Consider the following 13,947-nt stretch of genomic DNA (forward strand, 5'->3'; position numbering starts at 1 on the left):
AAAAATTGAAATATACCTTTTCTTATTAATAAATTGGCATCTCGTCGCCTTAAGCCCGCCGTTCAGCTGCTGGACGAAATGGCCCCAACAGATAAAATTCAAAATATTTGTTTATTATTATTATTGAAAAAGATGAATATCCAGGTGTTCCAGAAAACCGGTTTTAAATTAAAAAAACCGGTTTTCAAATGTGACAAATTTACTTTAAAAAAAAACGGTTTTTTAAAACCGGGTTTGAAAAACCGTCAAACCCTAATTCTAGCAGTGAGATTAGTGAAATCGATAATGTTTCTATGAGGGACTAATAACCAAATTATCTATATTAACAACGTCTGTGTTGTAATATCAAGATATTCAGTCATTCAAGGTAAAATTGTCACGCGATGTTTTCAAAATTAAACATCGCGTGACAATTAAAATTTCATGAATAAGTGAATTTCTGTGGAAGTAATTTGCATGGTTTTGAGTTACCATTTTTGCTAATATCATGAGGTCGCTGCGAGTGTGAGGTGAAAATTAAATAACGCCACGCTCTTTCTGGTTAATGAACTTCGAAATGGTGCCTACGGAATACAAATTAGTGTCAGTTTAGTGAAAACTACGCAGACATTGCCACGTGATCATGCAAAATTAACTTTCAGTTTTAGTGCGAAAAGAGTCGATTACTTGGAAAACTAAATTACCAGTTTTTACCATCTCTTTTTCATTTCTAATTATACGAAATAATTTCATAACACACTTTGCACATTACATCATAAAAGTGTTAATTATTTGAGATCATTTGTTGAAACAAAGGCTCTTTTAGTTTATAAAACTTAAAAAGGTCCCGGAAGCTCATTGCAGCTATAAAGTTACCATGTTGCAACTTAGTGAACATAATTCATTAAAAGTTTCTCATTTAACTGAAATGTTTTTAGAAACAAAATAAAAATCTAAAACAAGATAGAATGCATAAATTATTCATTACAAGTACTAGATATAATACAGGTGCTGTAATAATAATTATTAGTGGACGAGTGAGAAACACTTTTTTTTATATTAGTTCAAATTTTATGGTGGAGTCTGGAAGTGAGTTTTGAGATGAGCAACATTGCTGATGAGGTAAGTAACAGTTCTCATTTGAAATATAAATAATTGGAATATACCTTTATAAAATATTTCCTGCAATTTTTCCCTTATCAAATTAGACATTCGATGTCAAGGTTTTTGACATTTTTTTTTCTACAATCAGAAAGAGTTTATTTTTGAAACCATAAAGATTCATGACAAATAAAAATACTATATGTTTTGATGAATGGAAAATGAAAAGAATTCGCAATTTAAGCGGCGATTGTGGAAAATGCGTCAATTCAAATTGAATTTCGAAGCTATTTTAGCAAACAAATATGGTGTGGCGCGGAAATTTGGAGAGGGGGTGCCAGCTCAGGTGTCCTCATCTTCTGACCGTGGTTTTAAAATTACATGATCCGTTCCAAAAGAGCCCTATCGTTTCTTTAAAAGGGGACGTTAATATAACTAAACTAAACTGGAGTTAAATTGATATTACAATATTTATAAACAAAAAAGGTTTGTGTGTGTGTAACAATAAGTATTTTTTTTTACTTAGTTTAACCTCTTAGATGTCTGTAACGCGCCTAGCGCGTTCAAGTGAAATTTCTGCAGGGCGGCAGTCACGCGTTTCAAGCGTTCTTTTACATTTTAAATCTTTTAAACGTTTAAAACGTTTTATAAATGTTTACTTGTTTGAGCTTTTATCATTGTTTGTTCTAATGCGGCGAAAACCAGAGGGAAACAGAAATTTTCGCGGACAAAAGAGGACGGTGAAAGGGTAAAAAAGGCAAAGTAAATTTGTAAAATTCTCTTCTAGACCGTATTCTTACTTTTTCTCTTTTACACACCATTCTGAGGGAACATATTGCCCTATATATTGGTTCCTATCGGACAAGCTCTGCAAATGGCCAGTTCTTCACTGGTTTAAACATATGGATGAGCAAACATGATACCCTTTAACATATGGATGCACACTGGTCTGCAAACTCAAAACACTTGTTATTTATTTTAGCAGTCAGAAGCTTCAGAATTTATTTAATTATGTTATTTCTTTTTTAAAAAATAGTTTTTCACGAAGACTGCTAGTACTGCAACTAAATTTTCACCTAGAAGTCCACTCTATTTTAACGACACAACAGTGACAGCAGGAGAGTCACGAGGCAAGCCGAAAGGATGTTCATGCTGTCTGGTGATAAAATCTGTGTGGGGAATCACAAAATGCTTCATTTTCATGATATGTGCGACGTTCTTCTTCTACCAAGCATGGGCGTTTTACGAGCACTACTTCACCTACCCTTTGACGACAAATATCGCTGTCATTAATCCGGATTACTATAAGATGCCTGCAATAACATTTTGCAACAGAAACTTGTGAGTTATTGTTATTATTTTTGTATTATATTGCATGCATGAAAATCTCTTTGTTGCCATCTGTTGGCAGTATCCAGAAATTTCAGGAGTATTTAAAAAAAGATATGGAAAATATTGATTCATTCCATATGTTACCTGTAGGAAGTATACAGGGTGTTTAAAAATTCATGTGCAAAATTTCACTATAGTAGAGGACCCTAATTTGCAACAGAAACTTGTGAGTTATTGTTATTATTTTTGTATTATATTGCATGCATGAAAATCTCTTTGCTGCCATCTGTTGGCAGTATCCAGAAATTTCAGGAGTATTTAAAAAAAGATATGGAAAATATTGATTCATTCCATATGTTAAATGTAGGAAGTATACAGGGTGTTTAAAATTCATGTGCCAAAATTTCACTATAGTAGAGGACCCTAATTTGCAACAGAAACTTGTGAGTTATTGTTATTATTTTTGTATTATATTGCATGCCTGAAAATCTCTTTGTTGCCATCTGTTGGCAGTATCCAGAAATTTCAGGAGTATTTAAAAAAAAAAGACATGGAAAATATTAGATTCATTCCATATGTTACCGTGTAGGAAGTATGCAGGATGTTTCAAAATTCCTGTGCCAAAATTTCACTATAGTAAAGGACCCTAAGGGTAAACTGTTTTCTGTGTAATTGGATGGTGCCACAAAAAGAAATAGATTTGAAAGGAAACAAATTATTTTCTTACGCAATCGTTGAGAAGTGTTTTTAAAAATAACCATTTAAGATCATTCGTTATTCATCAGCTACAATACAAGTTGTAAAATATTTTTAAAGCGTTTGGCGTCCGTTTTCCTATAGAAATGAGCGGGTTCCATAAAAAAAATAATTAGATATGAAAGGAAACAGGAATTACTTTCCTGTAGAATCATTGAAAAGCGTTTCTTTACAGCAATCTTTTTAATAATTATCATATAAGATCATTCATTATCTACCAGCAATAATACAAGCTGTAAAACATTTTTAGAGTACTTGGCACAGCGAACTTCTTCCATTCACACTCTTCTCATTTTCTAATGGCAAAAGATTAATTTCGTTACCTGCTATCCAACCTAAATTTGAAAATTTAAATAGAAATTCTTAAATGAAATGATTTAAATACCAGAAAACTCTTTTAGCAAAAATTAGAGGAATGTATATTTACTTAAAGTCAGCTAATATCTCTCCACAGATAAGTAATATTTCATTAATTAATGTGTAGGACATTGCTTTGATTAATGATGAACGATATCCCAGAAACGTGTGAATGAATGAAACATGTGGATGATAGATAGAATTTTGCAATTGTAACCGGAACAAAATGGAAATATTCCTTCCTTTCTCATCAAAACTTTTAAATGTAATGTAAAACGATAAGTTTAACTCGTTTGTGATCTTGAAAATCCATAATTATACAAGTTTATGTGAAATGCCAATGGATAATTTTCTTCTATGTTATTGATACTCAAATGTGTTTCATTATATAAGAATTATGAACAAGATTCTGTATTGATTTATTCTGATTGATTTTTGATATAATATTCTTTGTGTTTTCTACTGTATAAATTTTAAATGAAGTTTAAGACATGTGAATTCATGCACGTTCAGAAGGGGAAGTGTTAAAGATTTCTGTTCTTCCAGATGGCAATGTTAAACGTCATCTTATATTTGATACTTAATTTTTTTCCTTGCTTCACTTTCGTGACAAGTAGCGGAACGTAGGAATGGAAGGTGCCTGGGAGTCTAATAAGTCATTCCCTGACCAATTTTACTGTCCATAGTTTATATATCTTCAAGTACCTATTAAGAATGAATAATTGGAAGAACAATTTGAAATTCCTGAGTTATTTGGCTATATATACAACAGATGGTTATCGGAAATGGTAATAAACGGCGTTTAGAATTGCAATAAAAATTATCACAATTACATGTGGTTAGAAACAACGCCAAAATAATTCAATTATGGCAACTGCACATTCCTTTTAAGTCTAACCGAAGATTTAAATGAAAGCAGCATTTTAAGAAACTTTTATAATTTTTGCAAAAGCCTCTGGGGGTAATTATTGAATGTGATACCCCAGTAATAGGTAGTGAAACAGCAAATTTATTTTTTGAAAATACCTGTTTAGACTAGCTTGATTCGCAAACATTTCACGGATGTTTAATCTACGAACACGACTGAGATTTTTACCTTCTCTATGACATAACTCACTCTAGATAAACACTTCAATAAACATTGGATCTAGTTATCATGTTGGCAAGATAACATAGCTGACATATTAGCAATTAAAAGAGTTTTAGCTAAGAGTGTTTTGATTTTTGAAGACCATAATTGGGAAAGGTCTGCCGAAATTTCCCAAAGCCGTGTTTAGAGAAAACCATTGCAATATATAGTATATCTAAAGAAAATCTGCCTAAAATGTGATTTCTTTTTAAGATTCAAATAGAATGCAAGTTTAAATATAAAATAAACATGCGATGTTACCAAAATTCATGAAGAAAAATACCTTTGAAAACTAAAATAGAAACGTTTCTCCCATTCTAAATCGTATTACATATTTTTCAGAATTTTTAAAATTTATTTTTCAGAATAAAACGAACATATTTCTGTGGAAAATATCCTGATTTGTGCTCAAAACCAAACAACTTGACGGAATTTTGTGAGAAGCATCCTTACATGTGCAAAGGCGATGTTTCAAAATTAGTTGTGAGTGATATATTTTAAAATCTTATTTAATATTTTGCAACTTAATCGGCTGTAACAGAATAATATATTTTTATTATAGATTAATCAAAGGGCCACAGCCTTGGTTTTGAAATTTTTAAGAATGGGGTGGAAGTGCGGGTAGTGTGGCGAATTGGGCTGAGCGAGGATAGAACCTGGGACCTTGTGGTTCGCAGCTAAGTAACATGACCACAATACAAAAGCAATTGCTCGTGTAAGCAATTGCAATAGCTGTTAACTGGTTTATAAGCTTTCACCACAGACTCTCCCTCCAGTTAGTCGGAGGGGAAACGAACGATATGGCTCTTGAGTGGTGAGGTATTTTAGTTGTTGAGTCTAATGCGCCTGTACCTATTTGAGTAGCACGCCAAGTGTTATGACGAGCTTATGTGGATGAGTGGTTGCTGTGTCAAGTGAGTCTGACGACTTTGGTTTGCTGTGGGTAGATGGCGCCACAACAGCTGTACGAAGGTTGACGTTCATCGTCCGAGGTCACCAATGTGGCGAATTAGGATGAGCGAGGATAGAGCATGGGACCTTGTGGTTCACAGTCGAGTAACATGACCACAATACAAAAGCAATTGCTCGTGTAGCATGGCTGTTAACTGGCTTATAAGCTTTCACCACAGTAGAATACATCTGGACAAGTTGGAATCACTAAGTGCTCAGTTGGAAAAGACATGCAATGTGGTAGTGCATTCAGAAAACTCAGAAAATAAATAACTTTACTGAAATGAATAGGCGATTTTATGCTAGTTACATAATCAAGCAAAAGTATCAAAGTTTAACAACATAAGATTCAAAGATTTTCATTTGTTGTGTGTAGGTTGGATGCATATTTCAAATTTTCTGCGCATGGTACCAGGACATCCTCTCGGTCCTTGGTCATGTCTTGAAGGTGCTTATTCCAATGATAGCACCAGGTCCTCTTTGCTGTCAATGGATATATCACACGCAACTAACTTCACTTGTAGTTTTATACCCCGATTCTCCCAGACATTAATGTGGGATTCCCGACATAGAGCATCGTATTTCGAGTGCTTGCTTTTCGATTGTTCTGTGCCAGATCTACCGCCGTGTCTTCTGTATCTGGTGTCTTTATCGCATTTCACCACTTGCCATGGATTTCTGCAGATATCCGTTGGTACAGGCGTCCAAAGAATTTATGGGTCGAAATAAGCCTTATCGAATTTCATGTAAATGTTGTACGAAATGCCCAGTGTAATCCGTAGTTCTTTTTGAAGAAACACATTGGTTTGTTCTGTCTTCATATAGTCAATTATTTTCTCTCACTGCATTAGTGTGTGAACCTCCTGCGCTTTTGCAGTGATACTCATCGCATCTAAGGATCTTCTCTGGCGATTCTGATTCGTCTAAGTGGTTCTTACCCTTTCTAGTAATTTGTTAACTTGTTGTAGGATACTCCGGGTTATTTAATTGAAATGGACATATATTGCAAATAATTTAAACAATATCGCAAATAGAGCTGAAGATTATTCGATTATATAGAATTTCAATTATACAGAATACTGAATATTGTTAAAATTAAGATTTAAAAAAATGCTCTCTTTGGACATTAATTCCAAATAACATTTTCAGTTTCGTAGAATATACATTTCAAATTATCATAATTCCAAATAACATTATTTTTCATAGAATATACATTTCAAATTATCATAATTCCAAATAACATTATTTTTCATAGAATATACATTTCAAATTATCATAATTCCAAATAACATTATCTTTCGTAGAGTATACATTTAAAAAAAATTGCAAACGCAATGATTTTTTTTGGTGGTGGTGATGGTAGGGGGGGGGGGTATTTAATTAAATTTGTTTTCTTGTCTAATCAGATAACGAGGTGATTTTTTTTAAATTTTGCTATCTGCATTAATATTTAATTATCTAAAAGTTAATAACTGAACAAGCTCGTTACCAAAATCGGCTAGTTTTAGGAAATTGCAAAAGTGTTAAAATTTTTCTTTAATAGTTTGTACGCTTGAATGAGAAATGATTTTTTAAATATATTATTATAATATTCAATTAATTTATCCTAATTTATCTTTTCCAGATTCCAATGTTTGGATATTACACCAATTCGTCGACGCGTACTCTTCAGAATATTACGAAAATTCTTCAACAGCTTGTGTTTACTGCCAGCCACACAGGATTTAAACGTTTTCCTGAAATTGAAATGGAAAAGTATTTGAACAATTAAGAATGTAACGTATTGAATGTCATTATTTAGATAAAAAGATTTACTTTTAGTTAAAAAAAAGTTATTAAAGATAATTTTTAAACATTAAAATGTATAATTTTACTGAGATATAATTTGCTGACAATTATATTTTATTTTTATATCTTTTAATATATTAATCTGTAATATCTCTAATTACAAATTCTCGAATTTTGTCATTGGCGTTTAAAAAATAGCTTCCATAAAAATATTACTATTTATATTAAGAAACTATCAATCCAAAAATAATCAATATGAAAATTTACCTATATAATATTTCCTGAATTTATATAATAAAATATACATTGTATTTAGTGAGCGCTAATGCTGATACAACTAAAACACAAGTGAACTTAACCAAATTAGAAAAATAAATATTAGAAATAAATATTAAGTTTACAGCCAAAGAATCAAAAAGAAAAAGAAAATGAATCCGGCCCGAAGATTTTCTCAAGGGTCACCCTCAGGCAAGGATTCAAACCAGAGATTTTTTCTGTGAGGGGTCTGATTTTCGTCCAACAAACTCACCCCTCGTGACCCGAAAATCCCAGGAAATTGAGGTTTTGGAGATAAATTAGTATCACAAGATTAAAGATAATTATACAAAAACAAGTAAAATCATTTCCAAATTTTAATCCAAATAAGAACACAGCAAATCAAACGACAAAGACCATAAAAATAGAACCAAATTCATTTAAATAAGAAAGCAGAACACTTACCAGTTGAAAGTACAAATCCAAAAGTGAGTGCAAAAAAAAATCCACAATTAGTGAGGTAAAAACGCTTGTTAGGGCAATTGCATTTCTTTAAATTAAACTAAATTTAATTTTTCCGAGTTTAAAGATATATAAGCTTACCACGTTTCGTCATAATGCATCGTCATCATAATTGAAGCGCCATCTGTTGAGTTAAAACTCAAAGCGAAAAAACCGGAGGAAGTCAGAAATTAGACAAACCCTCTCTTAACAAAACTTCTATATTGCAATAGTTTTTAGGAAATTCATTAGTAGTTAAGTTTTTAATGAGATTGTTTGTTGCTAAAATATCAGAAATTTTATTATTGCAAATATTTTTAATCCTGTTAAATTGTGAGAATATCAAATTTTTGAAAATTTTAGAGTTTAAATTAGAATGGTCATTACTAAGTTCAATTATTTTAAATTTAAATTCATCCCTTTTATCATAAATACCTATTAAAGTTTTTCCATTCGAAATTTCTAAATTTAAATCTAAATAGTTAGCTTTAAGTCGATTTTCGTTTGTTTGAGTTAAAACTAAATCTTTTGAGTAACAGTTAATAACACCATTAGGATTATCCAAAGATAGTTATATAGATCTTTAAAAAAGATAATTTTATTTTTTATATATATAGATTATGGGAGGAAGTTTACGTCATGGATACGGGGATACTACCCTATACCAGATGTTATTCCTACAATCTTCGTGTTTTTGACAAGAATAACCAGACAACGAGGCGTATAGTAATGCAAACGAAACGAGGTGAGAAAATATTGTATTTTAGAATCGAATCTATAAATATAGTAGTTATCAATGACACAATAGTTTTTATCGTTTTTCAAGTATGGCTTTCGCTGTCCCTTAGAAGTTAAAAAATCCCTTTGAAATAAATCGATAATCTTAAATGTGCAACTTAAGGTGTATGTACACACTTGAAACTTCGAAAATCGTTCAAAATATCGAATTTTTTTTTTATTGCTTAATAATGTTCTCTGCTCCTTTAGCTTTAAAACGATACCAAGATGTTGCAAATATTCCAAATATTTCTTGAGTTATAATTATTTTTCTGGAGGTGCTTTCACTGATAACTCTAGTTACGGTGTTTTTAAAACTCATTTTATGAAGAATGATATTTTTCCACTATGTTGCTTCATTCAAACAATCATAACTCAACAAGAAATGAACCAAATACAGTTATTTATATATCAAAATAATTTGTATGAAATAGCGGATGTTTTGTGCCTCAATCAAAGTTATATTTATAGAAATAAATTTTTAATAGCTGTTTAAAAGTTAAAATTGCAGAAAAAATCTCGCTTTTCCTATTTATCGTTGGTTAAAAAATTGTAAAAAAAAAATAAACTATATATTTTTATAACTTGTTTGAGGCAGACAACATGAAGACTAATATGAGGCATCATTTCCAACTAGAATTGTGTGGCTGTACAAATTAGAATTTAAGATATCATGTTTCAAAAAATAGGCTCATTAGCTCATTAAATATTATTTAATTAATAAATAGTGTAATATGGCTTTTTCCCACTGAAATGAGTTTAAACATATATTAATAATCTACTGTAAAAAAACAGGATTTTTAAAGTTAAAATAAAAAAAAATCTTCAAGAGTGTACGTACACCTTAATAACTGACATTTTCCCCTATTTTCTACCATCTCCAAGATAAGAACTCACTCTAAAATTTGTCTCCCAGGTGGCACAATAAGTGATCGCATCTCATAGTGCATAACGTTTATAGTATATGTAGACACCACTTTCATAACTTTAACTGTTCATGGTTCTGAAGTTTATATTAATTCAACAGTATAAAAGTATAACATAATTCAACGATAATACTGAAACACTGTAAGCTCATTTTTTTAATTTAAAATGAATGTAAAATTAATTTTTGTGGTGCATTATTGTAGAAAAATATCAGCACTTTTATTTTTAATTAAAAATTCAACTATAATTTCAAAAAATCCTTTTTTATGCAAGCCCTTACAAATCTAAAAGTTGGAACATTCTAAATTTGATAGTAGTTTCAGTTTTGATTGAATGAGTGTTTCTTCATGCATTTTGCAGTTTACAGATAATATAAACATGCCGAAATTTTTTTTTGCTAAACAATTATGCAAGTAATATAGGAACAACGGAAATTAAATTACTTTATGATACAAAATGTTATGTTTTTTTGTCAGATGCTGCGCTATATACATCCATAGATATAAAAGTGCGATATTACTAAACAGCAGAATAAAATAACTTAAACAATAAAATGCAAATAAACGCTAGAATAACATTTAATTCATTTAAATTAACGTTTAATTCATTCATTCATCTATAATAAAGAATCCTCTATTTTGAGCTGGTGAAAGTGACCTACATTGTGAACTTTATACTTTCAGGAGTTTACTAGATTTAGATTTTCAGTGCGAACTTCAGTTGAATTTCAGTATCATAATCCGATTCCAGAAAATATCAATTATATATGTAAAGCCTGCTGCACAATAATTCTGATGCCGAGATTCAAGCGCTTTTCCGTTGATATGGCGTGGCAATTAGACATCCTCCTCATTTCAGAGTAATTCAAAATCAGGTCAGTTTCAAAATTATCCTAGTGTAACATCACAGCAACATTTTAGTATAACCAAACCAAAGTTCTTGCAAAAATTGTAATAAGGCTAGGATAACCTGGTTGGTAGAGCGTCGGATTCGCGCCCATTAGGTTGCGAGTTCGAACCCCGCCGGCCGAAGATTCCCCGCGTACTTGGTGGCTGACGCGCGTTAAATCTGCCATGGTCACAAAATCTTCCATGTCGAGACTAATACCACTAGGGGTACTGGACCAGGGGTGATCGTTCTCTGATTCAGGTCTAAATTACAATCTGTGGTTGAGTGAATGAAGTCCGCCCCGTAAAAAGGGTAGTGACGTGTGTGTAGCTAAGTCGTTCTCTTGGCCCTAGATGGCGCTACTATAGAAACAAGAGGCACTCTCCCTCAGGCTTAAATCGACTGTCTTCGAACAACGGGCTTGTCCATGGCAAGTGCCATAAGAAACAACAACAACACAACAAAAATTGTAATGAAAGTAAGAAATAAAATGCATACATTCATTATATTTCGATTAATAATTTTTTTTAAAAAAAATCAGATCGCTTTTATCTTGTGCAATTATTTTATAACTCAAAAATGGAGATCTATTCTAGTTCATTATACATTGTTATTTAAATTGTCACACTGGCGATGAGTTTAATTTATTTTCATTATTGGTCCGTTAGAGGGAAACACCATTTCGCAACAGACCTTGTATGAATCCTAGTCAGATCACAAGGACGACATCTGAACTAGCAATACTCTTTCCAGACTTCTTTACCATAATGATGGAAGGATATTTTGACTCGTGACGTCAGAATACATTAGACTCGCTTAAACGATGAATTTTCATTAGAATCGGGTTTCGAATCGGCAGCCTTTTGGTTTCGAAAAATGAGATTTCATGATTAAATGATCGTGGCAATGACTGAGGTTAATTCTAGACCACAGAATTATAGGTCTGAATCCAGCTAAAAATAAAAAAGTAAATGGATTTTAATTTCTTTTATTCTTTCTTATTTAATAATTGTCTTTTTTTAGGCTCAGTGAGTGTAACTATACAGCAAAAGAAAGAGGAATCTCTTTTCCCTTGGTCCGAGTCTCAAGTTTTCTTGTCAGTTCACTCTCCCTTTACGCCAGAAAATGCCATAGAATATGGGCATGTATTGAAGTCTGGATTCAAATACGGTTTAATTGCACGATTGGTACGTTCCAATACTTCTTTATTTTCAAACATATTTGTTTTTACTTTATTTAAGTCATGTGACTACCTTGAAAACCCAGATTTTTTAATGCGAAATTTTTTTTATTTAATTTTTTAATTTTAAACAATTTTCTTTATAAAACCATGTGAATTTTGATTCTAGGAAGAGGAACACCTCCTCCCTGCTCCGTATGCAACGAACTGCACAGATTATGAAGCCTTGTGGTTCCAGAATAACAAGACGGGGGCCCGGTCACATGATGTACTGTGTTTTTTACTTCTTAAAACACGTAAATAATCCTAATAAAATTAAAATTCTAAGGAGATTTTTTTTAATATTACAAATGTTTTATCCTAAATAATCATTTTCTGTCATATTGTTTTTTTTTCTTCTTTTTTTATTTAATGGAAATCTTGAAGTGATGAATAAGATAAAGCGCTTAAACGCATAAGAATTAAAGCAGAAAGTTGCCTTTATAATGACTACAAATGAACTCTTGAAGGTCAAACTTTTTCAAGGGCGGGATTGTACTTGTCATTGATATATTTACTCATGTGCTATATAGCTTTTATAAGTCACTACATTTAACGACAAATAAATAAAATGCAGAAAAATAAACAAAAAAACTCTATAGTATTGCATACTGATGCTAAATTTTATATGCAGAAACATTTATAAAGCCATTCGTGTGAATAAATTGTTTTTTTATATCTTTTCATGCGTTTTACTCGGTATTTTTTAGTAAAACATATACAAAATTTCTCAATATTTACTTAATTATGCAATAGTTCAAAAACTCAATAAAAGGCTAGATATTTTTTTTTTTATTTTTGTGGACGAGGTGGGTGAGACAAGAACATGCGAGAATATCGCACAGTTTTACTGATTTTAGCCCTTATTAGTTTTTCTATTCCTACATTTTTTCCTATTTTTACTTTATCGTTTAAGAAATATACGAAGAGAAAGTATTGTAAGCGTAAAATAATTGCTTTTAACAACGTTGTGTATTTCCAACTCAAGATTCTGAATTTGAAACACACATTTTAAAACTTATTTCTGTCCGTGAACATGATAACGCAAAAACACTTTGATAAAATTTAATACATGATTTTAAATCAAATTTGTAGACCTCAGTAAAATTTTTGAATGAAATCCATTTACAGAAAATTTGCTGCCCATAGAAGAGATATTTAGACAATATGGTTATTTACAGTAATATAATGTCTGAGAATTATTACGAATCAAAAGGTGCTAAGCAAATGTATTTTGGAATACAGATGTAACATCCAATATATTGTTACAAAATTTTTCTATACAGCAAAATACCGTCGATCAATCGTAATGCATTTAATCTCTAATAGTTCAGCAACTTGCTTGCTTGCTAATCCTCTAGTCTTTTTACTCGTCGGCGACTACGACCACTCTCACACACACAATTTCCGCCGATACACAAACTTCTTCTTCGTAGCTTCTGAGTGCCCGTCTTTTATAGTTCCGGGAGGAGGGGCTAGAATCTTCTGACCAATCAGGGCGTATCTGAGTGTATCTCTGTTATTACTGGATGGATCATGAAATTTCTCGAACTTTCTGGTTTTATCTATTTAGTCACCAAACTCGCCAAATTCAACGCCAAACCGCCAAATGCTCGCCAAATTTGTCGCCAAGCTCCGAGGTTATTGACGCGGCACCCACTCAACATGCACAGGACAGATCGTACAATTGTCTTTCTTACGATGACACTATTCGGGCCGGGTAGCAAAATTACAGATTTGTAACAATATGGAGCCCTGACAAATTTTGAACAAAATTCGTTAAGTTGTTGGCCATCAGTTGGTCTATATTTTCGGTACATTCAAATATGATAATTTAAAAACGCAATGAATTAAATAAATGAAATTTGGCATGTGATTTTATTATTAAAATTGTTGCATTGTGTCAAATTTGGATTTCAATCTCGAGATAAAATAAAAGATATGTATAAGTTTTTTCCCTATACTATAAAGAACAAGATTTTTATGC

At 31.7% G+C, this 13,947-nt stretch overlaps 1 protein-coding gene across 1 annotated transcript in view; it reads left to right on the top strand.

The window, feature by feature from the left end:
- The first annotated feature begins 911 nt into the window (after positions 1 to 911).
- The window catches only part of LOC129957379 (uncharacterized), a 34,637-nt gene continuing 21,601 nt past the window's right edge, over positions 912 to 13,947 (top strand). Inside the window, exons 1-7 of the mRNA XM_056069671.1 lie at positions 912 to 1,101; positions 2,117 to 2,421; positions 5,020 to 5,137; positions 7,230 to 7,360; positions 8,767 to 8,894; positions 11,765 to 11,928; positions 12,091 to 12,189. Of these exons, the coding sequence (XP_055925646.1) occupies positions 1,081 to 1,101; positions 2,117 to 2,421; positions 5,020 to 5,137; positions 7,230 to 7,360; positions 8,767 to 8,894; positions 11,765 to 11,928; positions 12,091 to 12,189 (966 nt within the window). The 5' untranslated portion in view covers positions 912 to 1,080. The remainder of the gene's footprint in view (positions 1,102 to 2,116; positions 2,422 to 5,019; positions 5,138 to 7,229; positions 7,361 to 8,766; positions 8,895 to 11,764; positions 11,929 to 12,090; positions 12,190 to 13,947) is intronic.

Source organism: Argiope bruennichi, chromosome 11, assembly GCF_947563725.1.
Source record: "Argiope bruennichi chromosome 11, qqArgBrue1.1, whole genome shotgun sequence".
NCBI lineage: Eukaryota > Metazoa > Arthropoda > Arachnida > Araneae > Araneidae > Argiope > Argiope bruennichi.